This window comes from Nyctibius grandis, chromosome 31 (genome assembly GCF_013368605.1).
Source record: "Nyctibius grandis isolate bNycGra1 chromosome 31, bNycGra1.pri, whole genome shotgun sequence".
In the NCBI taxonomy this organism is placed as follows: Eukaryota; Metazoa; Chordata; class Aves; order Nyctibiiformes; family Nyctibiidae; genus Nyctibius; species Nyctibius grandis.
In genome coordinates, this window is record NC_090688.1 from 1,678,410 (window position 1) to 1,701,278 (window position 22,869).

The 22,869-nt window shown below is 46.0% G+C and overlaps 1 protein-coding gene across 8 annotated transcripts in view; it reads left to right on the forward strand.

Annotated features, from left to right (window-relative positions):
• The window catches only part of DOT1L (DOT1 like histone lysine methyltransferase), a 77,090-nt gene extending 54,737 nt beyond the window's left edge, over positions 1-22,353 (forward strand). For 2 of the 8 annotated variants that reach the window (XM_068420914.1, XM_068420919.1), the window contains 10 exons: positions 9-146; positions 753-878; positions 1,713-2,194; positions 2,436-2,559; positions 3,366-3,512; positions 4,890-5,016; positions 6,455-7,068; positions 7,778-7,983; positions 8,757-8,821; positions 9,306-11,382. In XM_068420914.1, the coding sequence (XP_068277015.1) occupies positions 9-146; positions 753-878; positions 1,713-2,194; positions 2,436-2,559; positions 3,366-3,512; positions 4,890-5,016; positions 6,455-7,068; positions 7,778-7,983; positions 8,757-8,821; positions 9,306-10,348 (3,072 nt within the window). In that variant the 3' untranslated portion in view covers positions 10,349-11,382. The other 6 variants (XR_011049883.1, XM_068420920.1, XM_068420916.1 and 3 more) reach the window with 6 other exon arrangements.
• The last annotated feature ends 516 nt before the right edge of the window (positions 22,354-22,869 follow it).

The window sequence follows — 22,869 nt, forward strand, 5'->3', positions numbered from 1 at the left end:
TCTTGTAGTTGGGAGTTAAAGCTCTAACATACAATGACCTGATTCAGGCTCAGAAGGAAATCTCTGCTCACAATCAGCAACTGAAAGAACAGACGAAACAGCTGGAGAAGGATAACAGCGAACTCAGGAACCAGAGCTTACAGCTGGTGTGTACAACGCTCGTGTCTGAGTAGCAGGGTGATGCTCCCATTTGTGTAAGGAGGACAGGTCATGAGCCCAGGGCTGCCCCTGTCTTCAAGGTGTCTTAACGAATGAAAAATCATCCAGCTGCTGTAGCTCCTCTGTAACAGAGAGGAATGATGGAGGAAAATGCTGAGGTGACAGTTGGGTTTGGCCTCAGCTGTGTCCCCTAAACAGCTGTGCACCTGTGTGTGCACTTGGCACTGAATCTGGATCTTGCTGGCCGAGAAGTTTGCCCAGTGCTTGCTTTGTGCTAGCCATAACTCCTGTGTTGTTCATCTTGGTAACTGAAACTGTTGAGGTGGGTGAGGGGGAAATCTGGACGTGGAAGTGGTTAGGGAGGCTGGGTGATAATGCTGTTTTTAGAAAGAACCAGGCCACCTCCTGCCACGTTATGTGGTGACCAGAGGACCATTTTGGTGGCATTTTGCTTAAGCTGAGAGGAGTTTTCAATGGGCTAAGCAGCTTCTTGCACATATCCAGTTGAAAGGTGCATGGCTTTCAGCTTGCACCTTGGGTGGTTTGAAGTGGTGAATGTTGTCTTTTGATCTGTTTATCCCATGTCTTTGCAGCTTAAGGCACGGTGTGAAGAACTGAAGCTGGACTGGTCAACATTGTCACTGGAGAACTTGCTGAAAGAGAAGCAGGCGTTGAAGAATCAGATTTCTGAGAAACAAAAGCACTGTTTGGAATTGCAGGTAGAGAGCAAGAAACAAATGTAGAGTCACCAACCTGGAGTAGCTCTTGGGCAATGGGCCAGTTATGGGTATTTGACTAAATATGATGTTAAAGGATAAGCTAGGTGGCTGTTTTGCTTTCCCCACCGTTCCCCCCCACCCCCCACGCCCTGGAGACTAATCTTTTTTTTTAGAGGGTTTAGTAAACTTGAAGAATAAGGATGTGGATAACTTTTAAAGGAAGTAGATGCTATGACCTGATTCCTTGGTAATGCTGTGGAAGAAGGGAATCATGGCTTATCATGAAATATGACGTAAAAGCACGAGCTGGTGAAAAGAAAGGTCCTGCTTGTTTGCATAATATGTGACTTCATGATAATGTCTTCTGTGTGCTCTGATGTCTTGATTCAGGAATCAGTTCCCACAGAATGTCACTTGCCATAGTGAAAAGAAATTCAACTGTGACTGAAGAACTTTTCTTTCCCTGTGAGATTAGCACTAGAGCTAATCCAGCCTCTTGCTGGATGCCTTGACACGGAGGGACTGTTTCCTTCAATGACTGGCAGTATTGAGTTACTCCATACTCTCTGTATAAGTTGGGGGTATTTTATGTTTGCTTTCAAGATCTGAAAGGTACTTTCTAAGAGTCTCTGGGCCATTCCCCTTACCTGCACCTTTTGTTCTCAAGCTCAGAGCAGCATGTTGAAATTCGTTTCTCAAGTTGTGGGTCAGTTGTTCTGCATTGTTCCCAGAAATGGGGCTGCTTTTCATGAGAAGCATATCAAGTCAAAACTCCGTAATATGATAGAATTGTTAAGCATGGTCTTTAATTATTGTCTTTCTCTTCATTTAAAGATCAGCATTGTGGAACTTGAGAAAAGTCAAAGACAGCAGGAGCTCATGCAGCTGAAATCGTACACGCCGTCTGATGAGTCACTGTCGGTACAGCTACGCAATAAAAACCATTTGAGCCGTGATCCTGAGGCTGATCACAGCAGGTTCCAGCTGGAGCTTGAATGCTCTAAGTTTCCTATGCCCCACATCAATGGCATGAGCCCTGAACTATCCATGAATGGCCATGCTACTCCCTATGAAATTCATAACACTTTTAGCAGGCCTTCTTCCAAGCAGAACACCCCTCAGTACACGACCTCTCACCTGGACCAAGAAATAGTTCCATGTACCCCAAACCACAGCAGCAGACAGAAGACAGACAAGATGACAAGCTTGTCCTTACCTGATTATACCAGGTTTTCCCCAGCTAAAATAGCACTAAGGAGACACTTGAATCAAGATCATGCAGTCAATGGAAAAGCAACAACTAATGAGATACAGAGGTGAGAGTGATCATTTCCTAGGATGGGAAAGGAGGGGTAATACTATTGCTTGTTATAAACAGTGGTTTATTTGGATTGTGGAAAAATACTTTTAAAAGTGGAGTTTTATACACTTGTAAAAGTTTTGTGTCAAGAAAACCAGCAGTGACAGCTGGTTGGGTAAATAAGGTGGTACAGGAATTCTTTGCAAAAGAGAAGTCATGAGCTTTGGTATTGTAACGATCGTACGTTTCTGTTCCAGAGCTGACCATGTCAAAGAGAATGGCCTTACATATCCCAGCCCTGGTATTTCAAATGGCATAAAGCTGAGTCCTCAGGAAACTCGGCCCTCTTCCCCAGCGGCCTTACCAATTGCAGGCGAGAAGGTGAGAGATCTGCTTGTGCTTAAGTGCAGAGATGTTACACCTGGTAGAACAAAGAAAAAGTTGGCCAAACTAGGGGATGCAGGCGTGCTCCTTTCTGTGGTCAGCTTGGCCTGGAAAATAACACAAAATACAGTAGGTGTGGTATGATTCAAAATAAAAGGTACTGGCTAGATGGAGAGAACACTGTGCTCGTGAAAGGTGTTACTGGTTTGCATATGAACTGTACCAGTAATGCAGTAGGACTTCTTTTTGATCTGGTGCGTGTCTACTTGAACTTGAAAAACAGACTCTTTCATAGTTAAAAAAAATAAAAATGACAAAAAATTGTCCACATAATTGGTCCAGCCATGAATCATATTGATGCTCATTTTACAGCAAGCAGGTGCCCTCCAATAGGAGGTTACCATGGAAATATTTCTGGCTACTACATCTTGTGTGTACAGAGGGCCTCAAGATAGGAATTCTGTCAGATGAGTGCTTTTCACAGAACTCTAACAAAGACACTAGGAAATGAGCTTGCCTAAGGCATCCTTTTCCTTATGCTTGGGGCCAGCAGTAGCTTTTATTTACCTATTTCTATGCTGTTGGATATTGCTGTCCTACTAGACTGGTGTTGGTAATAAAGCTGCTCCATGCATGCCCTGTCTTTGCTATATAGTTGTCACTCTTGGTCGTGGAATTCTTTTTAAAAAAAAAGAAAAAGGGAGGGGGGACAAAATATAAATGAGCAGGATATTAATAGTTTAAAAAGTCTTTTCAGTAATGGCCTGCAGTTAAGAATATTACTTTGTCTTTTGCATTTACAGGTTTTGAGAGAGAGAACCTCTGTGAGTAATGGAGAAACTATCACCAGCCTACCTATCAGTATTCCTCTCAGCACAGTGCAGCCCAATAAACTCCCTGTTAGTATCCCTCTGGCCAGCGTAGTCCTACCTAGCCGTGTTGAGAAGGTGGTGAGTAAGGGATTGTCAACACTTTCCATCCCTAACTAAAATCACACTGGGCAGTAATGGGGTGCTGTGCACCAGAAGCCTTAGTGGGCTGTTAATCTCAAATGTCTGATGCTCTGGGGGAGGCTGCTGTTGGGATGCATCCTCTTGGCTCTTAGTCATTCTGTGGATTTTTACTCTTTTTTGTCTGCGGGGTGGTGGTATTTCAGCCAGGAAGGAAAGGAAAGTGCATGCCTCGAGAATCCTAGTCTTAAACATCTGGCTGGGTGGAAAAAGTGCGGAGTCTGAGAGTCTGTGGCAGTGAAAGCAGAGAATCACACATGTCAGTTTGTTCTTAGTCCCTGCCTTCTTACATGACCCTGAGAGACAAATTCTTCTGCCTCAGTTTGGTCATCTCAAAATTGTCTGTCTTTATCACATACTTGTGTAGAATGAACTTGAACAGCACCTTGAGGGTGTAATACCTAATGTGTGAGTGACTGCTCTGTAGCAGCAGAGAGCAACTGGAGAACTTCTGGGGCCATCTCTTTTTGCGACCCTGATAAGTCCATGGTCCTCTCGGTGGCAGAGGTCCAGTTTCTCACAAATGTTTGTCACAAAAGTGTTACAGTAGAGAACTGAGAAACATTTGCTGCTTTCACATGAGCTGTGAATTTAGGTTCCATGCACAAATGTCTGCCTTACAATCCCTGCCTTATAACCCCGTATTTGGAAAGCTGGAGTTGTTTCATAGTAATCCATTATCTTTTTCCAGCTGTAGACTTGTAGTTGTAGCAGCACTACAGTCTGCCCAGCTTTGAGCAGAAGTTGTACGTCCTCAGAGAGGATGCTCTGGATGGCACCTCTCCCTTCAACACATTGTTTATCCAGGCTACCACCATTCCCCAAGTGTTTTGCCTGCTTTAGGAAAACACCGCTCGTTGATCACACCCTCAGAGAGAGTACCAGAGAACACAGCCTAATACTTCCATGTTCAGTTTGGGGTTGTTTTGGGGAAATTCGTGTGCACAGGTGTAGGGACATGATACAACCATTTGTAACCTTTCTGGCTGCCTGTGAAACAGTAGCCTGAGGCATTCGTTCTCTGATTGCAGTGCTGTCCTGAGTCTAAACTTTCTGGGACGATGAGCCTGTGCTCCCCATATCTGCATGGTATCTATTCTATGTGAGATACTATTGCAGTATAATTAATCATGGTATTTATTTTTGGCCTGTAACGTGCTGATCTACGTTTTTCCTGAAACAAGCAAAATCTAGGACATTCAGGAAGCAGAGCCACTTTTCTTGATAGATCTACTACCAATGCATGTAAATTTTGTTTAAACTGTTGACTTTTTGAGAGTACTTCCTGTACTAAAATGCCTGTTTCTCTCCCCCCAGAGAAGCACACCTAGCCCAGTTCATCAGAGTAGAGACTCATCGACACTTGAAAAGCAGATTGGTGCTAGTTCTCATAATGGCGTAAGCAATGCTGCTGGAAACAAGCCACTGGCTTTGGCTACCTCAGGTAACAGCCTTGTCTACGTGAAGGTGCTCTTGTCTTGTCGTGTCACCACCCCCAAGTGCACACGTCGGAGTTTTCCAAGCACTTCTTGTCAGGTCATTCAGGCGGTAGAGTGCTAGGTAAATGTGTGTTTTGTAACAAGAATCGTGGATGATGATGTTTTGAGACAGTATGTGCCTACAGCTTGGATGCATTCTGGCATAAAGTATTGGTTGGGCGTGCTTTACCTGAACTGCAGCACCTTGCAGTGTAAATAATTAATTGCTTTTGTAAATTCTTCTATGTGGGTTAAAAGATTCCTAGCTTTACAAGGTGGCAAACCAGCAAAGTGTTGTGTAGCTCTGCTATGAGCTGATCATCTGGCTTTAAAAGTTTTATTTTACAGGGTGGTGGAGGTTTTTTTTTAATAGCAAAATGAATTTCTTGATGCAGGTCACAATGGTGCCTTGTGAACAGTTGTAAAGGCACAAGTATCTGGGTAGGAAGAAGTGACAAATGGGAGAGGGTAGGGACACCTTTTAGTGCAGACGTTGCTTCTGAACTCACTGATCTGTTGAAATTGTGGCCTTTAGCTGTTCAGGATGGAAATGTTGTGGACCAGGAGGTTCTAGCATACAGAAGCCATTCTACAGCTGATCCCTCATCAGAGTGCACTTGTTCTTAATGTTTACTACCTCGAGGGGCTTGTGTCGTTTCTAGCATCTGTTTTGCAAAGAAGGGCTTGGCTGCAGTTTTCTATAAAACCAATGAAATATTTAAAAAAACCTTGTTGTAAACCAATAGCATGTTCCCTTCTACCCCTTTCAATTAGACAGCCCAGAGACAAGGCCTGACTAGAGCACTAAACCCATTGATGATACACCATGACAAATACTTGATTAATTCCCTTTCCAAGCTTCCTCCCATGTGGCATTCTTCTGCCACAGTTTCTTTGGAGATCCCCTGTCACTCCCTAAGCCACAGCCTTTTGTTTAATTTTGAGAAGGAGGTGGGCTGTATGGATGACACAGTCCCTTCTTTTTTTTGGGGAAGGAAACGGACTGAATTTGGCTGTTTATTTCCTTGATGATAGGAAGGAGTTGAGAGTAAAGAGCCCTGATTTCAGAAGGTGTAATAGCTCAAAAGAAACTTATACTTGAATTCCATTTAAAAACGGGGTAGAGCATAGGATATCTCCATATAACACATGGATTATATGTGTTATATTTTTCCTGAACTGGCAAAAGAGTACTGAAAATCATTAACCCCTGAGACATCAGCACACAGAGCCACGTTCTCAACTGCACTGTGTAAAAAGCAGCTGTGCAGTTTCCCGTGTAGTACCCGGCCGCTGGCTGATCTGACGCAGGTAGAGCTGAAACCACTCCCAGCCCTCCCAGAAATCTAGCACTGTGAACTATCACTCAGCAGAAGCAATGATGTATACTTTCCCTTTCAACAGGTTTTTCTTACTCTTCTGGCTCCGTGGCAGTCAATGGAAATCTTACAAACAGCCCAGCCCATCTTAACCATAGTGTTGATCAGGCAGCTCTGGACGACTCTGGGAGTCTGTTTAACTCAGTAGGGTCTCGGAGTTCCACTCCACAACATCCTTTGCTAATGCTGCAGTCAAGGAACTCTGGGCAAAACTCCCCTGCTCACCAGCACTCAACAAGCCCCAGGTTAAATGGCACCTCCCAGAGCCTGGTAGGGGTATTGCAATATGCAGATGCTCAGAAGATGTTTGCCGAAGGAACAAAGGGGGATCTTCAGTCTGATGCAGCATTTTCAGATCCTGAGAACGAGGCCAAGAGAAGAATCATCTTTACGATCTCTCCTAATACAGGACATGTAAAACAATCCCCTTCCAACAAGCACAGTCCTCTGCCCACGAGCGCTCGGCTGGACTGTGGCCAAGCACACGCGCAGGATGGGAAGAAGCGAGGCCGGCGGAAGAGATCCTCTACTGGGAATCTCAGCGGGAACTCCGGGGTCTCCCCTAAACGCAAATCCTTACCTACTGTGTCTGGACTCTTTACGCAACCATCAGGTTCACCGCTCAATATCAACTCCATGGTAAGGGCAAAAATGAACAGCTCTAGCAAGAGAGAAGGGCCTGGGAAAGCTCTTTGAATTAGAAAGAAGCTTCAGCTGTTGTATTCTTTAGCATACTCGCAGGCCGTAGAATTGGCCTGAAGACCTTGGTGAAAATGGCCCCTCTGGGAGGCAGGAGAATTGCTGAAAAGCTGGTGAACTATTTCTGTCTAGGTAGAACATCTTCAAAGAGTTCTTTGCTGTCAGAGCATTAAAAATTAAAAATAATCTCTTCCCTTATGACAAAGAGCTTGTTTCTTGCAGTGAAGTTGATTTTTAGGCTGTAGGTTAAATATTTTGGAAATAGATTAAACTAAGATTGACTAAATAGCATGAGAGTGCCAGACGCATATGGCATTCTTGCATAATTAAGCCAGCTATACAAGTTGTGTGCATGTGATCCTACAGTGGTAGTTTGGGGGAAGAAAAAGTGATTATCCCATGTCTTCATTTCTGTGTTTAAACATGAAATTGAAGAATGAAAATTAGAATATTTTCCAAATTATATTAAAGCTTTCATCCCAGGCTCTAATGCAGGATGGTGGACTATAACAACAGCAGTGCTAAACAAGCAGCTGTTGGCATATCCTAAAGCTGGGCAAGTTAAGCCTGCTCTTAATATCCTTAACAAGATGCCTTGTTTCTAAAGCGATACTCTCATCTGTAACTGCTTTCTTTCCTTCTTGCCCAGGTCAATAACATTAACCAGCCTTTAGAAATAACAGCCATTTCCTCTCCTGAAAACTCCCTGAAGAACTCTCCTGTTCCTTACCAGGACAATGACCAGCCCCCGATACTGAAAAAGGAAAAGCCCCTCATTCAGACCAACGGCGTTCATTACTCTCCTCTAACATCAGATGAAGAGCAGGGATCTGAAGATGAGCACAATAGCAGCAGGTGAATACACAGGCGCAGGTTTCAGAATGAGATTTCTCTTGAGAGCTGATAACGGTGCTCTAAACTGGAGAGGTGTGTTAAGCCTTCTTTGTTCCCTTCGCTTGGAGACCGATTCCATTATGCCAAGCCTCTTACACAACCGAAATTGTGTCTAGGGAAGGTATTTAGGAAGCACTTGAATGTGGGAACCTGCTGTTGCTGTGTTTGCAAGGCTGACAGAGTCTGGCCTCTGAAAGAATTAGTGTAGAAATGATTTTTTACTACGTTGCTTTGCAGGAGTGCTAAGGCTGTGTGTGTAATTTCAACGAAGAATCTCTCTCCTGCTCACTCCCACTTTCAGCTCGATTCAAAATTCTTCACTTCCTGCCCCAAACTGGTGATGTGTCGCTCTGAAAACTGAGTACTTGCCACCCTTTGCCTGCCTGTGGGGTGCAATTTTTTTCTTGTTTAAGGTTCTAGAAAAGTAACCACTATAGAAATGTGAGCAACAGCCTGCTGCTTGTTGTGAAGGAAAAGCAACAATGAAGTCGTCTGAACGTGCACTGATCTCAGCAAAGAGTAATAATTCTGTAATAGCTTCTGCTTAAAGTTTGTGGTAGATATTTTTTATGCTTTTAAGTTCCTTTAGTAACATGCAGCTTTCTAGATGACTTCGCTTTATACACTCTAGTCAATTTTAAGATGTGAACATGGGGAAGATAGATAGGTTATGAGGGTAAAAGTGCAACAAAAGGTCTGCAATGAGTGCTGTAACCTTCTTATTTTCCCACTAGAATCGAGAGGAAAATTGCAACAATATCATTGGAAAGCAAATCTCCGCAGAAGACTGTTGAAAATGGTAGGTGTGAGGAATGTTAAATTATTTATTGTGATGGCTGGACTTGGGAGTGAGTGTCTGCCACTGACTGAAGTTATTAGTCAGTAGCAGGCTTTTCTGTGCTCCTGAGCAGAGTGCAGTTCTGCCAGGGGCTTTGTATAATCATAATTAAGACAGGTGGCTGATAATTACAGATTTTGGGTCAGTTCTTTCTGTAGTCACTGCTCACCAAAGATCTGCCCAGTTTTTTCGCTGACTCGGGGTTTGGGAAGGGATCTGTAGTACAAAGAGTGAGGAAAAAGTAGATCAGCATTCTCAAATTTTTTCAAAGCATTAAACTAAATTTTAAGGACTTTTAGGTGACTTCACAAATATTTCTGCCTTTGGATCAGAAATGGAATTACAGACTGATAAAATGCGGGTGTTGAAAGATAAAACCCTGTTCTTAATGAGCAGATTCGGTGAATGCTGTTTTTTGACATTTATAAATTTTCTTCCAAACTAGGTGGCAGCTTATCTGGGAGGAAACAAGCACAAAGCAACGAAAACATGAACAGCAGTAAATGGAAATCGACTTTTTCACCAATCTCTGACATCAACCTGACCAAAACTACAGACAGTCCCTTGCAGTCGGTTTCAGCTCTGAGCCAGAATTCGCTGTTTGCCTTCAGGCCGTCCTCCGATGATGGCCTGGCCCTCGACGCCAAGCTCACGGCACACACGAGGAAAGGCGTTGCCATGCCCTCGTCTGGGGCAGACGGGCTCAGCCCTAGTACAAACTCCACTAACGGGTTCACGTACAACGGTGGGCTGTCGACTGACGTTGGTTTACACAGCTTTATCGATGGTGCTTCTCTTCCGCATAAGGCTTCAGACGTGACGACTTCCAACTGCTCCCTGGGTTTCCAGTCGCAGCGAAGCAAAGACGTGGGGGTATCGGAAACGAATCCTTTTTTGAACAAGAGGCAACTCGAAGGCCTCGGTGGCACGAAAGGAGAAGACTTAAATCGGTCAGGGGTCAAAGGCAAAGAGATCAGCGAAATAAGCATTCGTACTGGGGGTTCTTCAGAAAAAAACTCTTTGCAGCATAACGGAAAGGTCGGCAAAGGAAGGGACCGAGATGTGGAGTTTAAAAATGGCCACAACCTTTTCATTTCTGCTGCTGTTTCATCTGGTGGCCTTCTGAATGGTAAAAGCCTTTCTCCTGCTGTCTCTTCAGCAGGCAACCCAGCATCTTCTGTTCAGACGCACCATCCTTTCCTAAACACTTTGACCACTGGATCGCAGTTCCCCCTCGGCCCCATGGCCTTGCAAGCAAACCTCAACTCGGTGACAAATTCCTCAGTATTGCAGTCCTTATTTAATTCAATGCCAGCTGCTGCCAGTCTGGTCCACGTGTCATCAGCTGCAACCAGACTGACAAATTCTCACACTATGGGGAACTTCTCTCCTGGGGTTACAGGTGGAACAGTTGGAGGTAGGCAGAACTCTTTCTCTGGTATAAGACAGGGCCTAAAGGAAAGTCTGACACTGCCTCTCCAGGGGTGAAACCCTTTCATTTCTGCAGGATGTGAAGCAGATCTGTCCCGCATAACCAGTCCTCCTTTATCTCTCGGAAATGCTAGGATGAGTTCAGTTCCCCACAGTGAAATCTCATGAGCTTTGTCTACTAGATGAGCTTGTTGTATCACCTTAATGAAAGAATACACCCAGACTTTGTGATTTCCTAATGTATGCTTGTTCAGATGTTGCTGTGTTGGAACCAACTTAGGTCTGCCTGCAGGTAAAAGATGTAACTTGTCACGGTACCAAGTTAAGGATCTCTAACTTGTCGACTTGAGTAAAGGTTGAGATTAGGCCTTGAATGGATTTAGCGTGATCCAGGAAGAGCAAAACATCAGTGCCTCTTCAGAGGAGATGGTGGTGGGAATTGCGTAGCGTTCTGGCTCTTGAATGGACGTGAAGAGCATTTCTTTGCCAGGAAGGGCAATGCCATATGCACCTTGCACTTCTGGGATTCTGCACAGGCTTGGCTTCTGTGGCCCAAACCGGAGACAAGCTGGCAGGACTAGAAGATAGTCTGAACCTGCCATTACTAAGTGTCCAAGGCAGTTTTTCTTACTTGTCCATAATCATTCAGGCACCATGTCGGGAAATCCTAACTCTCACATCTCTCAGCACATAGATTTGCTGTGGAAATACAATCTCCCCTCTGCTGCCCTGTAAGTGGGAAAGCAGGAGGGTGGGGAGGGAAGAGCAGCAGTTTGAGTCTTCAGATAAAACAACTCTAGAGACCACGTAATCTCATCAAAAGTCTACCTGTGTGGTATAGAACTGACAGTTCTTGGGTCTGACCATTTTTCCTCGTGGCATTTAGAGGTTGGCAGTAGGAAAGGTAAGTGAAATCTTTCGTACCTCCTGGCCTGCACCATTATCTCTCATTGCTTGCTGCCTTCTCATGCTGCATATTTTTGTATGGGGCTGTAACTATTATAATTTTGCTTTTTTCTTTTTTTTTTTTTTTGGTTTTGTTTCTCTTGTCACTTGAGACTGTACAAAGCCCATCTGTTGAAGCTGAGTTTTTCTCTCCTGTTTGCAGGTATTTTTAACCATGCGGTGCCTTCTGCCTCCTCTCCTCATCAATTTGGAGCCAGTTTCAGCAGCAGTGCTGTCTCTAGCAGCACAGTGCTAAGCTTAAACCCTCTGCAGGCTGTTGCCAGCACTTCATCCTCATCCTTTCCACCTCCTTCCTCTAATTTAGTAACATCTAGTGAGACTAGATCTGCTCAGCACCTCAACAGAGCGCCAGTGCAATCTGTTTTCCATTCCCCTCCGCCCCCTCCTAACGTTTCATTGCCCCCACCTCCTCCATTACTTGCTTCTAACTCCGAGCCTGCGCTCCTGCAGAACCTGCCATCCATCCCACCCGGCGAAGCTTTTTTGCCATCATCTTCTGCTGCTTCTGTCCAACCTGCTAATGCTTCTTTGTCTATTAAGCTAGCTTCTCTCCAGCACAAAACCTCCCGCCCCTCCTTTACAGTCCATCACCCGCCTCTGCCCCGTTTGGCGCTGGCACAGTCCGCGCCCATGATCACGCAGTCCAACGCAGCTGGCACGTCCGCTATGTGGGTTACACTTGGCATGCAGTCTCCTTATGCTTCGCACCTTTCGGGGGTTAAGCCACGATAAAGAGCTTGCTTAGCTAACAGTTCTTATTTTGTAAGGTAAGGCTAGAGAAAAAAAAAGAGAAGAGTTTTGTACAAGATGCTGAATGATGCTTCTTCCTTTTCAGAGATAGGCTGGGGATGGGCTCTGTGAAACAGAGAAACCTCTAAAATGTGGGAAGCAAATAAGCTGATGGGAGAGGACGGAGAGTCTTGGTGCTCTCTGTTCTGGGAGTCAGGATTTCTCGACAAGGAGTGCTCACAGTGGTAACACTGGTCTGTCTCACCTGACATGAAGGTTGTGTTCAGGTTGGGATCACTTCATGAAAATGTTTATTCCTGAAGATCAGTAATCAGGAGGAAATGTCTATTTTTCAATATGCTTTTATACACTCTTGGAAGTGGTTGTTGCCTACTTTGATTCCCCCCTCCCTTCTTGCCCTCTGGCACAGACTGTTGCATCTCCAACAAGTCCATGTTCACATAGCGTTAGGGTGGGTGGTGGTGCTGCTTTGTGACTCTCTGTGGCAATGTGGTGGTCTTGTTTTTCCTGTCGGTCAACAACAGCTGCTCTAAATAATCATAAAGTTAAAAATCTCTAGGTTACAAGCTGCAGCTTTGTCTTGGAGAGCAAATGCACTGGTCTTGCATTGCAGTTAATGTCCCCACTGCATCAATGGAAAACACAACCACGGGTAGCCAAGAAGGGCTGTAATTTATCTGTGCACCGCAGCTGTATTGGACTTGCCTGTTAGGGCTAACAGTAACCATCAGATGCTGTATTTATGCTCACTTGGCAATCACTGGCTTACTGGGTAGACTGTGAATGAGAACACAGGGAATCTGCAGGGTAACTGGGGCCATAGAAGAGAGGAGGGTTTCCGGAGACTGTATGCATTTTTATTGAAGCAGGTATTTAAATGTCTTTAGAGCAACTCCAGAATAAAGTGTACCACCACAGAGTTGGGTACTGTTGTTCATGAAAATACTCTGTGGCATCCTGATGTAACAACTCGTGCTTGCAAAGTGAAATCAGTATGTTAGGCCCCAGAGCTTGCTCCGTGCTTTTCTTGTAGGTCTTTGATGTTGTTGCTGTTCGCTGATACCAAAGCTACATACAATATGTGGTTGAATACTCTTTGCCGCTTATAAAACCTATGACTCAATTACAATATACCTGAGAGATTCTTTTGACTGTGCATTGTGTATAGTGTCTTCATCATCAAGTTGCTCCACAGGCACGAACAAATCCTCATTAGGCTTTTGTGAGGCACGTAAGTATTATCTCCGTCCTTCTATACAAGGAAGCGAGGCTGAGGAAGAGTTTTGAGTAACGTGGTCCCTGCGTGCCAGCAGAGACCAACGGTGTGATGTGGTTACCGAACGGGCTTGAAAGACCCTGAACAGAAACAAGAAGTGGGAGAAGTGGCGAGAAGGTTTAGGCTTGGGGTTTTGTATACGTGGGCGACTCGAGGGAGAGCAGTGTGAAAGCCTTCTGCTGAGGCAATTGCCTTAGCCTGAAACGGAGATCATAGTGGGCTAGACTCCAGCCCATGGGATGTGATGGTCCCTGTCGCAAAAAGGCTTCTGGGCAAAATAGGCGAGGCACAAAAGTGACGTACGGAAAAAAATAGCTGGGTGACAAAGCTGGATTGTGGAGCAAAGGAGCAGAAATAATGCTACGAGGAGCCAGTGTATGACAGACCGTAGTTGTGGTCCCGTTCCGTGTGACTCTTGGACATAGGCCAAATATTTGAGCGGTTTCCTTGACTTTGGTGTGAATACATGTGCTCAGAGTCCTTGATGGAATCGGGGGCTAAAATAAACTGCTTTGCTTCTCATACTGTTTCTCCCCCAGGGTAACAAACAACTCAAAGCAGACTTAGTGTGTGCTAGAAAAAGGTGAAGTACTGAGTGGGGAATACTTTTTTTTCCCCCCTATTTGAGGTCAGTCACAGGAGGACAGAGTTTACGCTGTCAGAAAGCTTTACAAACTGCCATAGCCGCGAAGGGCCGCGTGTCTCTCTTGGAGGCATCCTTTGTCTCATTGCGGTTGGGTGAAGAGTTGCTCCTTCTTTGCTGGCTAACGAGGTCTTGGAGCAGTGTAAAAATGATTGACACATCTAACACACAGTAGATTTTTGTCTTTTATTTAGATGAGTCTCTTCCTCTCCTCCTGTTGTGCAGGTAACTAGGATTTCTACCTCAACCCAATGTGACCTATGCAAGGACAACGTGGACCAACTTCACTCGGCTTCCACTGAAAGGTGCTCACCTGGCCTGTGCAGGGGTTTCTACTCTCTTACTACTGGACAAAATAAAAACATAAAAAGACCTAAACAACAGAGAAAATATTTACTGTGAATCTGAGTAAAAAAGAAAAAAAGGAAAAAAAAAAAAAAGGCAAAAGAAATGCTTAAAGCTCCAGTTTGTATTGTTGATAGTTTAGATAAAGTATTTATCTTTTTTTAAAGTGAAAACAATTTTGACTTATTTTATTCCACCTAGAATCATAAAAACAACTTATTATTAAATCCTCTGAATACTAAAGGACTGGCACACCAGCAGAGATGTAAAGAGCCTCCTCTCGGTGCTATTCCATCCATCAGAACTGTGCCTCTAGTTTGAATCCTTGGTGCTGAATTTTGGAGGGTTGACCAATGCCAAACCCAGTTCTCAGAAAGGTCGGCAGTTTATTTATTCAACTTACTCTGTTCATATACCAAAATCCACTTGGTTTGCAGCAGTGTGAGCTACAGAGAAAGGCAGTCTTCTGTCGAATGGTTTGATTTCATTTGCACTGAGCCAGGTGCTCTGTTAACTGGGTGGTTTTTAATTGTCTTCATTACAAACAAGAACTCAATCCTCCCCTCTGGAGTGGCAGCTGGAGTCCCTGGGGTGGCCCGGGCAAGCTCAGCCCACGCAGGCACAGTTTCAACAGAAAAAATTCAAGTCCTGCCCCGTTCGAACTACTTCACTGGGCCATTTGCAGTTGCTGGTGGCACTCAAAAGTCACTGTGAATTTTAGTAGTTAGTCTGGTAACTTGTTTTGGGATGTCATTGGCATATGAACAGGGTGCATAATCACTGGTATTGGTCAGGCCGTTTTTACCAATTTGGGCAGACTAAACATAGTGCTTCTGGACTGGTGCAGGCAGCGGATTTTCTCAGCTCGTTGTTTTTGTTCCAAGTACAATGTATTTTGTTAGTAGGGTTTTGATACTTGATTCAGAAATGGCTTAGCCGTGTACATTTGTTGACGAAGTGCATTTTGCTTTTGTGTTTCTTTGCTTTTAAGTATGGTAGTTCACAAAAACACCACAATCTAGCTTACCGTGCTGCCACACTATCAAACTGGTGCAGTTAATTGTATTGTGACTTGGTGTTCTGTGTACAGAAAGAGCCGCTCCGAGCAGCGGCTGTATTTTATAGAGACGTGATGAAAAAATTATAAATTTCATATACTTTATTTCATTTATTTTTAGATTGTACAATGCACAGTAAACTTGTAAAAACTTATTTATTCGAGTGCACAAAGTGAGGAGAAGGATGATCCATTAAGTAGAAATCACGCTGGTCTGTAGTTCAGACTGGACCAAGCACCAATAAAGGAAACTACAGTAAAAGAAGGGGAATTGCAACAGCAAAATGACTAGAAAAAAAACACATTTAGGCTTTGGGAAACATCTGCCTGCTAGTCCCGGTGCTCCGAGGGGCAGCATTGGCTGCTCTGCGTCAGAGGCACTCACTGTCCTTAAATCCCTTCTAGGTCGTTTGTGCTCCCTAAGGAGTCTCCCACCTCCAGCAGTCGGGCATTCACCTTAGCCTTGAGCCCTGCCTTGCCTGACAGAGCATCCCGCGGTCACAAAGAGCTGGGCTTGAAGGCGTTTGCTGTTTACCTCCTGCCTCTGTGTTTGAAGTAGGCAAGATATCTCTGCCCTCGCCTGCTCTCTCCCGTTGCCTGGATCCAGGAGGAACGGTTGTGAGCGCCGTGTTCAAGGGAGTGGTGGGGGTGAGGTGCCGTAGCAGCTCCTACCCTCTACAGCCTTCAGTGAGGCTCTTTTCTCTGTACCCCTTCCCTGGAAATCTTCGTAAAGATTTAGGACAAAGTGCAGTTATTGTGTTGATTCCTAAGTGTGTCTTCCATAGGCAGCCTTTGTGCGCAGAAACTGTTGAGCTGACTTTGCCTTCTTATTTGCTGGAAAGGGGAGGGATTGATGGCCCTGGAAATCAGGGACATTATGGAACTGGTGGCTGCTTTTGCGTGTGGGAGAGGACTTGACAGCGGTGCGCCCTGCTGAGTTACTCACAGCAAGATGAAAACCTGGAAAAGGGCAAAAACGCTCAGAGGGTGATAGCTGAGAAACATCCAGTAGCTTCTAGTAGAAGCCGTACACTGTGTATGTCCTGGAATCCAGGAAGACAATGTAACCCAGATGTTTTGCAGCTGGGAGTTGGGCAGCTCCAGCTTCTTCCAGATCCTTGGGTAACTGGAAGTCGTGGAGCTGCCTTAGCATCCTTCCTAGCAAACGGCAGAGTGCTCAGGTCTTTGAAGGCTTTCAGTTGGTAGACTGTGCCTGAGAAATTGCTGGAGGGGCAGCAGCCTTAATTACATCTCCCCCCTATCATTTATATCCCTGATGAGAGAGATTAGGAAATGCAAGTAGATGCTTTTAATCACTCTGCTTTTATCAGCTCATTTTCTGAAAAAGGGACCAAAATACAGTGCTCCTTGGACCTCTTGTGCCTCCCCCTTCATCTCAAACTGCAGAAGACATCCAGCAAGAGAACTCGGCCGCCATCGCTTGTTCTCTATGAGGAGGGTTCGCTTGTGCTCCTGCCCGAGGAGCTCACACAAAGATGCCTGTTTGGAGAAGGAACCGACTCACAGAGCTCTGGAGAACCTGCTGTGCTTTCCAACACCTGCTCGAGGCCCGTGTTGCCCAGCTGGCTCCCGGCACTCCTGCTCGGCTGAAGAGGATGGCCAGGTCCTTGTTGTGGGAATGACTTGCTTTGCCCTGAGGTTCACAACGTTCTGGGAATTGGTGTCTGGGGAGCAAGACAGAACTGGCAGACGTGGTTTAGTGGAGGGTTTGGCAGTGTTAGGTTTACAGTTGGACTCAGTGATCTCAAAGATCTTTTCTAACCTATATGATTCTATGATTCTGTGACCCTTTGGAACAAAGGCCCTGGGAAAGGAGTTTGTCATCTGCTCTCCGGTGGGTGTTGTGGAAAAGCAAAACCCTCTCTGTCCCTGTGTCACCTGCAGTGCTTTGGTGATGGGTAGGCAGCCGGTGTCTACTGCAGGACTCATGAGCAGCCGTCAGAGATCGGCAGCACAAGCGCGCTGGCTGTCGCTGAGCACACGTGCGCTATCAAGGTGTTTTCAACGCTCCAGTATTTTGGAGTCTGTGACTCTCCAGCTGTCATCTGGGAAGGCCAAAGGAAGCCAGATGCTGACCCAGGAATACACGCATAGTTGGGACGTACTTGAAAGGGTTTCAGTCTGCCGGCCAACCTGCTGAGCATCTGCTTCAGCCTCTGGGGTCCAGTGGGACGGGGCCTTCGTCTACCTCTGCATCACCTCAGTGCTGTCATTCCCAGTGACACGGTGTTTCCACCTTGGCAGCCCGCACTGCAGGAGTCTTGGAGATGCTCTGGCCTTGCCGGTGTCTTCCACCTTAACCTTGCGTAATCGCAATGCACTTCACTTCTGTGGCAGCTCTAATCGGAATCTTCATAGTAATCCCCACTGAGACGTGCTTCCAGGAAGGTGCCTGATCAGCTGAGGCTCTCGGGGAGCAGTGTGAGATGGGGAGCCAGGCGAGTGCGGGTTTTAGACTGATGTCTTAGTATTGTGTTAGCTGGGAGATGATGTTGCCAAGAGATTTGCCTTGTCATCTTTCCCGCTCCCTGATCTTTTATCGCTTTGCCATAATCTAAGGCAAGTTCAACTTGTTTCTCCTCTGTCTGCAAACTGGGGAGAGCATTTACCTTGCTGAAGGAATAGCTTTGAGATGGTAAGATCTGATCCATATGGCTACAAGACTTAAGACCCTCGTGACCCTACTGTAGGAGCGCCGTGCCAGAGGTCTGAAACCTGTTTTCAATAATTGGAGAAACTTTTGAGTAATCAAAGCCAAACAGCCAGTTCCAAAAAGGAATTCCTTCTGTGTTACCACATCCTGCTGGGTCCAGGATGGACGGGTCCAGGATCCTTTCGTGGCTGTTCACACATGTTCCTTCTCCTCCACGCCACTGCTGCCAGCGAGGGACTCATCAGGAAGCTAAAATACATCTTGTAGCACATATGTTGCCAAAAAAAAAATGGAACTTCCTGAGCGTTGTGCTGAGCAAAACCTGTGCCCCGCTGCTAAATGTCAGCCTTGAGGAACAAGCCTTGCGCGTTCTTCCTTTTTTGGTGATTTGCTACCTCTGGCTCGCGCTTGCCGGCTTCGGTCCGCTGAGACCCGTGGTGATGCGAGGCTGGGAGTGCTCCAAAAGCACTAAACCTAAACTCGCTCTTTGCTGCAGATTAGTCATTCAGCAGCAGTTGTTCTGTTAGCCAGGGGTGTGTGGGGCACCCAGCAGTCAGATTGCTCTTGCTTTTCATGTAGCTGAGGGAGAAAGGAGGAAAACATTGCTGGAGGACGTAGAGGCTTGGGTTGCTGAAACTGAGCTGGTGTGCGGGATGACGGGGAAGTCGAGCTGTCCCTGCATCGCCTCGTGTTTTAGTGCAAACGAGGCAGTTTCCTTTAGGAAGGTGTGGTTGGATCTGGCCAACCATAATGATGGGGGAAGCATCTTCACCTCTCTTAGTTCAGGTTGTGGGTGCAACGGGAGAGAGCCAAAGGGGAAGATGCTTTTTGGGGAAGCTGCCGACAACAGGGAGTGCAGCGCATCCTTAGGTGTACGTGACATTTGGGGACAGAGCACCATCTGTGACCACAGGAACTCATGTCTCCTTGGCCAGACAAATGTAGAAATATTTTCTTGTGCTTCCATCTTGTTTCCTTCCTTCCTTCCTAGTGGCGATAGCCGCTTTATCTTTTAGCGCACAGCTTGTGCTCACCCTGCTGTCGGCTGGGCTTTGGCTTGGCTCTGGGTGCGGGCTCAGCCTGGGTTGTGAAGCCTGAATCCCCCCCCCGTGCCAGGATTCGCTGGCAGGATGGGCATGTGGGGATGGTGGTGAGCGTGTAGGGTCTGAATCTGTGATGGCATCTACAGTCGCTGAGGTACGCCAGGCAGGAAGGTTGCATCACTTGATCGTGAAGGGATCTACTAGTCACTGGTTTTGTGTATCAAGAGCTTTCAAATGCCCGAGACTTGACGCTCCTCAGCCTGAAACTCACCCAGCTGTTTGTCACACTCAGTTACTTAATCTCAAGTCAAAGTGTTGAGTAGCTTTTTTCTTTCTTTAGTCAGACTTAATACCCGAGCAAGGAACTTCTCCATTTGAAATCTGCTGAGCAGATGGGTTTCAGGTTTGATAAGCTCTTCCGTTGCATCTGAAGAACATTTCAAAATGGAGCATTGCTTCAACGCTGCTTGGCCAGCGTGGCGGTTGGGGTTGACTGCGTGGCTCAGGTCAGGCTGCGTGTGGGTGCCTGCCTTCACCCTGCTGCGGAGAGGAGTTTCCTTCTGAGAGGCGTTGGTGACACTTCTTCAGCCTCCTTCTACAGGAGCTGGACTAGATGTCCTTTAAAGGTCCCTTCCAACCCCAACTGTACTATGATTCTCTGTACAGACGTATCTGGGATAGTCGCTTTGCCTCAGAAAATAAATGGGAGGGGTGTGAGCGGGAAGGCGACGGACGTCAGCCAGCTCTGCCTCGCCCGCTCTTATTGCAGCGCAGATTCACACCAACGCAGCGGGGCTACACCAGCGTTTGCAGGGCGGGTGCTCCACACCACGGTGGATTTTACTCCCCATGGCCATCAGGTTCTGTCCCATCCCAGCCTGCCCTGCAGAGCAGGCTCTACCTTCCCGTCCTGCCGGGCGTCCCCTTCCAGGAGAAGGTCATTTATTCTGGAGTAACGAGGCCACGGACAGGGAGCTTGGGGTTGCCTCCAGGGACCTGCGTGGTTTGATTCTTGCTGGGATTGTGTATTTAGAAAGCAGCATCTGCTCCCCCCGCCCCCCATTATTTTTCCACTTGGAAGAGAGTCCAAGCAGAGGAGAGGCCGAGCGATCGCATGGCACGGGGAGAGCATCAGCGGGCGCAGAGCTGGTATCTGCAGCGGGGCAGACCTGGCTCTTGTTCAGGCGGTTGGTTTTTGTGGGACGCAGGGTCACTGTGAGCAGTTTGAGGACCAGCACACGCTTTCAGCCCCTCTGAGTTTATTCCGAGGGCCCACCTCTTTGTGACTCCTGTGGATACGTCGGTGGCCCTTGCATGAGGACCGCTGGGCCCTGTGCCCTCGTGATGCTCCTGCAGCAGGGACTTGCTGGCACAGGGTGTCGCGGTAGGCAGGAGGACGGTGTCCAGGCCCAGCCCTGCAGAGGGAGGTTGGCAGGATTGGGCCTTTGCAGGCAAAAGGCTGCTCCGCTCCTCAGCCCGCGCGAGGGTTTGCCGCGGTGCTGGAAGAGGAGACGTCCAGTGCTGGGAGCTTGGTTACATGCTGCTGATGGTGACTCCGCTCCCGGCTCAGCCTTCCCCGGGGCCCTTCCTTCCTCAGCCGGGTCTGGAGTTGGTGCTAATCCCCTCTGAGCACTAGTAACAACCTTCCCCTGCCCGGGCTCGCTGTCCCTGGCCGGAGCTGACTGGTGCCCACCACCGGTGCTGGAGCCCTTCGTTAGGACGCGGTAATTTTATCCTAGTGCCATGTTGGGCGGCTTCGGTCGATTGAGTCCTGTGTAGAACCCGTTTGCTTCCCATGTTGAAATCAGTCCTTTTAATACAGGGTATGGAAACCTAAAGAATTCTTGATAGATTTGGTTCTTGGCAGGAGTTATCCCAACTCACACAGGTCTGGAAAAAAAATTCTGCTTTTCTTGTTTTGCCTGAGCCAAAAAGCAGATTAAAGCGTTGGGAGCTCCAACCGCCGATTTCTTCAGTAAGGGATGGATGTTGTACAGGGGACTGTGAACCAACAATGACCTATTTTAAAATCATAGTTTGGGGAGAAGAAACTAGACAGTGTTTTTGTGAACTATCTTTGCAGCACTGAAGAAAAAAAAAATCACAAGAATTGGATTTTTTGGAAGCACAGGTAACGTAGTCAGTGTACGAATATTTGAAGTTTTATGGCTGTTAAAAGATTTTTCTTCCTTTTTTTTTGCTCTGACATTTCCTAGCTTGCATATCAGGTTGTCACTAAAAGATGGATTACCAGTTTTACAAATTTTGTCGTGCCATATTTTATTTATCCTTATGCGTTATGAATATATAAATATCTATTTAGACTGAATATTGCAATAAAAGATGCTATTACTGTGAACTTCAGGGTTTAAACCCGAGACAAGAAACATGGGAAATCCTTCTCCAGTATATTTGCTTTTCGTGACCCGCTTTCTGAAGAGGCTTGTTAAGATTTTTTTAGTTTCAAAACAAAATAATGTCTTAAAATTCAAAGTTTTACGACGCTAACCCTGAAGTTCTCGAGGTTTTTGTGATCCTTTTGGGTTTTTTTCAAGGTACATCTGGTTGCTTTTCTGGTGCAGTCAAATCATTCCTTAGAAAGATCTTGTTTCTGGAGTTAATGAGGAAAAGGTGGAATGGGTTGATCCATCCTGCTTGGCTTTTTTTAACCTATTAATCTTGTAAGCGATCAATTGCAAATTAAAAAAAAAAAAACTACAACTTTTTAGGTCTCTGTTCTACTTAAACTTTTTAGGAGTGAGAGCCTGCCCTCGCTGAGTGGGACTTTGATGGGGAAAGCGGTAGATTATGAGGTTGCTGTTGCTCAGGAATTGATTAGTAAACTTTTAACTACTAATAAAAAATCCATTTTTCAATGGATTTTTTTAAAAAACCCATTTTCTTAGAACAGTGATATGGGATGTTTCCTAGTGAATAGGAATTAGTTTATATAATTTAGCCTATTAAACTGAATTATTTAAAATTTCAAACTTCCCCTAATTTATCTTTATTTTTTTTTGTTGTTCTTGGGGTTTTGGTTTGATTTTTTTTTTTTTTATACCGGTAAGTCGTCCTGTCATTCCTTTCATTCTTCCATAGAAGTAGCGTGAATTCTGGTGTGTATATATGTATGTATAATATATATATTTCCACCCTGCCTTTCTAATTCTCCACGATGTAAGAATTAGGGTTTTTTTTTTTTTTGCCTCCCCACCCTCCACTTAATTTCTTGTGTCTTTTACCTTGATTTGTAATTGAAACAATGCTTTGAAGTTTTGTCTTTATATTAAAGTGTACGTATTTTAATACACCGTTACTGTTGTGGAGTTTCACTGCTTCAGGACAGGCGGCAGCAGGGGACGGCGAGGAAATGAGATGTTCTGGAACATTACAAACCCACCCTGGTGACATTTCCTATCTGCCCTTTTAGCCAGTAATTTCACCGCTATAACGAAGCGGAAATCAGCCAGGTGACAGATTTTAACTTGGCCATAACGCTTTCTAAGCTCGTAAGGAGTCTTAAAATGAGACGAAGGCCCCGCTTCACCGACTGCTTGCGCAGCTCCTGGAACAGGGGGAAGCTCGAGATGGGGTCGGAGATGTTGGAAGGGGGTTGCAGGAGCGCTCTGACCCGGCTTGTCACTCGGGCCACTGCCAAGTTAGCAAAAGGCCTCTAAAAATCACCTCTGTGGGGCCACCCGCAGCTGAGCAGGCGTCTCCCCTCCGCCTCTGTCGTGGTTTAAGGCTGGGCTGGGTATTAAACTGGTGGCAGATGCTCAATTAACCCTCCTCGCTGCCCCCAGAAGAGGAAGGGAAAGAGAAAA